This window comes from Rhincodon typus, chromosome 15 (assembly GCF_021869965.1).
Source record: "Rhincodon typus isolate 14 chromosome 15, sRhiTyp1.1, whole genome shotgun sequence".
In the NCBI taxonomy this organism is placed as follows: Eukaryota; Metazoa; Chordata; class Chondrichthyes; order Orectolobiformes; family Rhincodontidae; genus Rhincodon; species Rhincodon typus.
The window spans coordinates 13,746,108-13,753,006 of record NC_063346.1 but is presented as its reverse complement, the minus strand read 5'-3'; the positions used below and the strand labels follow the sequence as shown (position 1 = coordinate 13,753,006).

At 45.6% G+C, this 6,899-nt stretch overlaps 1 protein-coding gene across 1 annotated transcript; it reads left to right on the top strand.

Annotated features, from left to right (window-relative positions):
- The first annotated feature begins 3,181 nt into the window (after positions 1-3,181).
- On the top strand, positions 3,182-6,661 carry LOC109914372 (protein phosphatase 1 regulatory subunit 3E). Its single transcript, XM_020513961.2, has one exon. The coding sequence runs from the start codon at positions 3,199-3,201 to the stop codon at positions 4,072-4,074; it is 876 nt and encodes a 291-aa protein (XP_020369550.2). The 5' UTR covers positions 3,182-3,198; the 3' UTR covers positions 4,075-6,661.
- The last annotated feature ends 238 nt before the right edge of the window (positions 6,662-6,899 follow it).

Sequence of the window (6,899 nt, the reverse complement as noted above, 5' to 3'; positions counted from 1 at the left end):
CAAAGTAGTGGTAATTTCATCCATCTGAATGCTGGCTCCTGTAAATGCCCCAGTTTATCAGCTGTGACTCAGTAGGTCTCTCCCTGCTTTCTGAGATTGGAAGGTGGTGGGTTTTACAGTCACACTCCACAGCACAGAATGCCATACTACAGTAAGGGCTTGCATTCTATGAGTTTTTTTTTCAAATGAGCAGTGCAATGTTCTCTGGTCTTCTCAAGTGGGTTGAAAGAATGGTCTGGCAACGTTTAGAGATAGAGGTGGGGAGTGACTCTCCCTTGCCATTTCTGAAGAAGGGTCCCGACCCGAAACGTCAGCTCTCCTGCTCCTCTGATGCTGCCTGGCCTGCTGTGTTCATCCAGCTCCACACTGTGTTATCTCAGATTCCAGCCTAGGTAGTTCTTACTATCTCATATTGAATCTTCATCCAACTCAGCTCAACGCACACATAAACAGAAAGTGCTGGGAAAGCTCAGCAGGTCTGGCAGCATCAGTAGTGAGAAATCAGAGTTAACGTCGAGTGACCCTGAGAACTCAAGAGATCAACTCAGGTCACCTATTGGTCGGTGCTATGTATAGGAGCCTGCTGAGGACAAATTGAGCGCTTGAATGTGAAAAAGAAAATCGGCCGATAGAGAGCTTTGGGACTGCTCGAGGTCAGGAAAGACTCTCGTCTGTTTTGGGGAGAGAAAAAAAACCGCAAGTGACTCATGACAAAAAGCAGAGAACCGGCTCGTCTTTGACATGCGCTGGCATTATCTCGCCAAGGCTGCAATATTTACAACCAGGAACTGCTAAAGAGGACGGCTTTAACTTCAATCAGATGGGGGAGGGAACACAAAGAGAGTGCGTAAGTTTCTTTTTCGTCAAATTGCTTGGTGACTTTCTCCGGAAATTGCACTGTCATCATTCAATTTCACCTGGTAGGGACAGAATTATTGAGAAGTGTTGCGTGTTTCTGCATCAAACCTGTGGGACGTGTTCTGTGCCGTGCTCCAGTTTTGATTTTGCGTCTACACACTCCCAACCCCGGAGAAACGGGGTCTGAAACGCAGCCAGGAGCACGTACCAGCTAGTGAACTTACCCCGAGTTTGCAGCCATGGGTTCCTCTTTGAAGCCAACTGCGTACGGGTCATGGACTGAGTGAGCGAGTGAGGTAGGTGTGCGAAAGTTGCGATATCTCTCGCTTGTTTTGTGTTGATGTCGATGTCTGTAGAGGTCGCCCTCCCTCCCACCCAGTCAATGCAAACGTGACGGGCAGCACGATCCTCAGCGGTAGGTGCACTAGACACTGATATTGGCTCGTCAAAGATCACCCAACACAGTAAATCCCCGGGAGACCTTCAGACACACACACGCACACACACACATAAAGTCCATCGTTACAAATTTGGGATAGAGAGAGAGAGAGAACGTGCATCTGAAGAGGCATATCGAACTGAAACTATTAACTCTTGCATCTCTCTCCAGAAATACTGAGTTTCTTGCGCACTTTTAAGACCAGAGGAAAGAGGAACAGGAATAGGCCATGCGGCCCATTGTGCCTGCTTCTCCAATCAATAGGATCATGGCTCATACGACATCCCTCGCCTCCACTTTTCTGCCCCGTCCCTATAACCTTTGGTTCCTGTGCTGATTCAGAATCTATCTCAGTCTGAATCATACGCAAGGACTTTGCCCCTGCAGCTCTCTGTGGCAAAAAAGTTCCAAACACACTCAACCCTCAGAGAAGAATTTTTTCCTCATCTCAGTCTTAAATTGCAATCATTTTATTTTTGGATTATGCCCTGTGGCCCTAGATTCTCCCATGAGGGGAAACATCCCTCTCAGTCTTTCTGCGCTTTTCGTCCCTCTTTAAAATCAGATCTGCAGAACCCTTTGCTTTAAAGGTGAAAATGTACAGCGGGTCAGGTAACGTGCCACCAACAATGTTTGTTGGGAGCTTTCCCACCAGGGGGTGGGGAATGATCTGGATTCTATCCAATTGAATTCACACACCTGATGTTTTGCTCTATGGATGCCTCATCTGTATCTGTAGCCGATTCCTCCAAATGTGATTGCACCAAGACTGGCCGAGGCATGAGCCCCGGGTTACAAATCCTGAGCTCTGTCCACCGTGGGGCTGAAGTCTCCTTGGGTTTCACATGCGTAGATTTACCTTCAGCGAATGCTGGTCCCAAAGGGTTTTTTTTAACCTGGTGATTTGGACTGAAAATCCACCCAAACCGGGATATTTTCTATCTACTCGCCCAGCAGCTTTGGCGCTATAATGTGAATGAAACTTGAGTGTCCCGTTCTGAGGAAGGGTCACTCGACCCGAAACGTTAACCCTGATTTCTCTGCACGGATGCTTGCTGAGGTTTTCCATTTTTGTCTCTGATTTACAGCATTTCCGCAGTTCTGAGATAACAAGGTGTAGAGCTGGATGAACACAGCAGACCAAGCAGCATCAGAGGAGCAGGAAGGCTGACGTTTCGGGCCTGGACCCTTCTTCAGAAAATCCTTTCCGCAGTTCTTTTTGGTTTTTTTAGAGTGTCCTGGGATTAGACTGCCATTTTTTTAAGTAAAAGAAATCCCTTGACCCAGCGCTTGCTGAATTCTCTCCTTCCTCCATCTCTCTCTCTCTCACCCACCTCCCAAGCTCATCCAGGATTCACCCTCCCCTTTCCCAGGACAAGAGATCTTAGCAATTGCAGAGGGAGGAGCTGGTTTTGCTGCCTTTCTGATTTGTGGCTGCCTGATGTTGAGAGGAGGTGGGGGGAGGTCAACAAGGTTATGTTTTAAGTTGCCTGCTGCTTCTTCAAATATAAACTGGACCCATCCTCTTAGTCCAACCCCCTCGCTCCTCTCTCCACAACCTTCATTAACCAGAACGCTGGGACTCACCTTCCGCTCGCTCTCTGCGTTGTCATTGGCGTCACTAAGTTTGTGTGCAATCTGCTTGGATTTTTTTTTCCTTCTCCCTCTGGTCGTTTTTATCCCCCCATCGTACGGTACGTATAAATAATGTCTGCAGTCTCGGTGCACGTTTATGAGCAACCCTATCCACCACACGCATAGATACAAGATGTGGTGGTAGCTCTTTCTGCAGTGCAATTGCTGCCGGGGTTGAATTTTTTTTTGTACAGACCCCCCTGTAAAATCTACCGTTTTCCAACCCCCCCCCCCCCCCGACCCCGGGTCTCCCCAATCTGTGCCTCATGGAGAAGCCGGCGGTGACCTCCGGGCTATGCATGCCGCGGAATTTCAGTTGCATCGCCGGTTTGTCAGGGAGCTTGGCCGAGGAGTATGTCCTGGCCTCGATGGGAGACGGGGAGAACTGCAAACGCCAGGGTCAGGCCGACAAGCAACGCAGCCGGGACGGAGCCAGCGGCAGCAACAAGACCCTGAGCCCCGGGCAGAGGAGACGGGCCAAGTCCCTGCCGGCTCCCGGGGGCCGAGCGGTCACCGTGCTGACCCGGGCAAGGAGCAAGAAGGTTCGCTTCGCCGACTCGCTGGGTCTGGAGCTGACCACCATCCGCCACTTTTGCGACGCCGAGGTACCCCATGTTCCCCAGAGGGTGATGGCCAGGCTCCGGGAGCAACCCCCCGACCACCTGCTCAGCAACAAAATGATGGCCATGTTTCTAGACAGTCCCACTCGCCTCCTGGAGCCCCTGTTCAGCAACCCGGGCAGCTCGCCTGAGTTCGAGCACAGGCTCCGGCACGACCGCGTTTGCCTGGAGAGCATCTCCACCGACCAGTTCAGCGTCCTGGGGCTGGTCAGGGTGGTCAACATCGCCTACGAGAAGCAGGTGACGGTCAGGTACACCCTCAACCAGTGGGACTCCTACATGGACGTCGCTGCCGCCTACACCGAGCAGTCCGCGGACCGGAGCACGGACACTTTCTCCTTCAAACTGGTGGCCCCCGTCTTCCTAGACACGGGAGGCACCCTCCAGTTCGCCATCCGCTACTTGGTGGCGGGCCGGGAGTACTGGGACAACAACAAGGGCTCTGACTACCAGGTAAGAAGCCACAAGTTCAAAATCTCCCCACCTAAAGACTGGGAAAACGGCTGGATCCACTTCATTTGAAAAAAAAGGGACAAGAAGACGTTCCTATCTCTACCAGAGCCTGTACTATTAATTTAGCATGTCATTTGTGTCCACGATGAGAGATGAGGTTGTAATTTTGTTTCTGTTTCAAGCTCTTCAACTGTTATCACTTTAAAAGATGGACATTAATTCAGTTCTGTGTTTTTTTAAGAAAAAGGAAAGAACTGTTTTTATTGGGAAAGTTGGTCACAATTTTTTAAAGTCAGAAGTTGACTTGAGTTTGTTTTTTTGTTTGGGAAGGGATTCCTGTGTTTCGCCAGCACTTTTCTGTTTTTTTTAATTTTTGCTGATATTTATGTGACCAGGTTTTCCTCAGCACCAATGAGTAACAGGAAACCTATGCAAAGGGAGGAAAAATGAGGTCACATCCAATCTACAGCCATAGATCGATAGAGATAGGGGTTAGCTTCTGTTGCAGAAGCCATCTTAGACGTGGATAATATTTTTAACTCTTTTTTAATGCACTTTGCAGTTCCAAAGTGGCACTTTCTATTCATTATACAGAGACCAATGTAGCTCATTCTCAAAGCATTATGAGTAATAGCATTTTTAAAGGAAAAAAAAGTGTCTTAGTAAAACATTTAGTTTTCACTTCCGCAAGCACGCTATAAGTCACATCAACACACACCATGGAGCTATTTCCTCTAGCCCTTATCCCTTTCCAGTGACTGGCAGTATTCCAGAGCAGTGACCTGATTAACCTTTCAGTATTGAGAAGGGCACTGTCAAGGAATTAAATATCATTCTTAGGGCTAAAGGGATCAGAGGGTTTGGGGAGAAAGTGGGAACATAGGAGTGATTTGGATGATCAGCCCTGATCATATTGGATGATGGAGCAGGCTCGAAGGGCTGAATGACCGACTCCTACTCCTGTTTTCTATGTTTCTATAACAATGGAGGTCAAAGCAAGTTGATTATAATGACCTTGAGGAAGTTAGGAGAAGGGGAAGTGGTGTCAAATGTAGATTTGTTAGATAAAATTTTAAAGACTAGTGAAGTAAACAACCAGAGAAGCAAATTGTAAAAAGATTACAATGGATTCGATTGTTAACCTAATACTTTTTCAGTCAGACGACAGGTTTAGATGTGGTAAAATAAAAGGTAGGTGTTTTGATTAGTCCAAGTTCTGGGACATTTCCATTTCTAGAAATGATATGGTAAAGAACATAACAGATGATATTAGGAGTTCCAGAATGTAAAAAAAAATCAGCGTACATAGAAATTGTGGCCTGTTGCAATGGTGTCGGTGGGGAAAGAGAACAGAAAACACGATGCTGTGTACATTCTTTGATTAAGATATAAATGTCTTTTCTATGACTGGTTTTAATTTATTCGCTGTTATAATATACAAACCTTCCCTGTAAACAAATGTTTAAATTCTAAAGAAAGGGAAACATTTAAAGGTGTATCAGTATTAGTTTAACTCCAGAAGTAATCTCTTATTGCAGCAGATGCTATATCTATTGTCCTGGCTTGTAAAATGGTCTGTTCCTTGCAACTTCCATGCAATGTCACTGTGTCATTGTACAAACATAAAGTGCACACTTGTGTGTGATGAATCTTCTGGAAAATGCTGCATGTTTTATTTTTAACCCCTATTTTGTGCTGGAATGGCCTCAGCATTGTTTATACCTTTATATGAAATTTGATTCTGCCATTTGTATGAGGAAATAACATCAGAGCTAAAATAACCAACTATATATTATACATGCATCTGTAGATGGAGGTGATTTTCTGATGCAGTGATAGTGTCTCTGCCATCCGACCAGAAGCTCTGGATTGAATTCTCACTTATTGGCCATTGGAGATGCTCTCTAGTATGGTCAAGCAGCTTGATTATCAGCCTGTAAGTTCTTCCACTGTGCCTGATGATAGCTAGTAAGAGTTGGACAGTTTTCTGATGAACCATCCTGCAGAAGGCAAATTACTGCTATACTTTGCTGTTAAATGTGGAGCAATCCTTGGAGATGAGGGCAGGAAAAATGATAGAAAGAGACTCAAGAAGATGCACATAGCAAATCTAAAAAAAAAACTGCAGTAAGACCAAGTGGATTTGGCCCGCTATTGTGAGGAATCGCTCACCTGCTGTATTGTCAATCATGAATATTGTGAGGCTTAGCAAGGTGATAGTGTGCTGACAGCATCTTTCATTTTATTTTGTAAATGTGATATACCTTTTAAAATGAAAACAATATCCATGTAGTTGAGAGGCAAAAGCAAATAAGCTTGGATAATGTATACAGAAAGTGCCGGAAAAGCTTATCAGATCTGGCAGCATCTTTGGAGAGAGAAAAGCAAAATTAACAATTTGAATCAAATATGAAGTTTTCCAGCACTATCTGTTTTTATTTCAGATTTCCAGCATTTACAGTGTTTGCGTTCATTCAGATAAGCTTATTCTCAGTTTGCTTTTAGTGCTGCTCTTCATTGGTTGTGAAGTAATGTTGCTAGATTAGTTCTGCTAGATTAGTGTGGGTTTGAATCCTGCCATGAAAGCTGGTGGAACTTGAATTCAATTAAAATCTGGAATTTTTAAAAAATGCTAGTCAAATGGCACCATGTAACCATTGTCAATTGTTGGAAAACCCATCAGGTTCATTATAATGTTCTTTAGGGAAGTGAATCTGCCAGCCTTACCTGATCAGGCCTACATGCACCTCCAGATCCACAGCAATGTTTTGACTCTTAACTGCTCTCTGGACAATTAGGGATGGGCAATAAATGCTGGCCTAGCCATCGATGCCCTCATTCCATGAAAGAATAAAGGAGCCAAGAAGAAGGTGCTCGACATAGACCCAAAGATG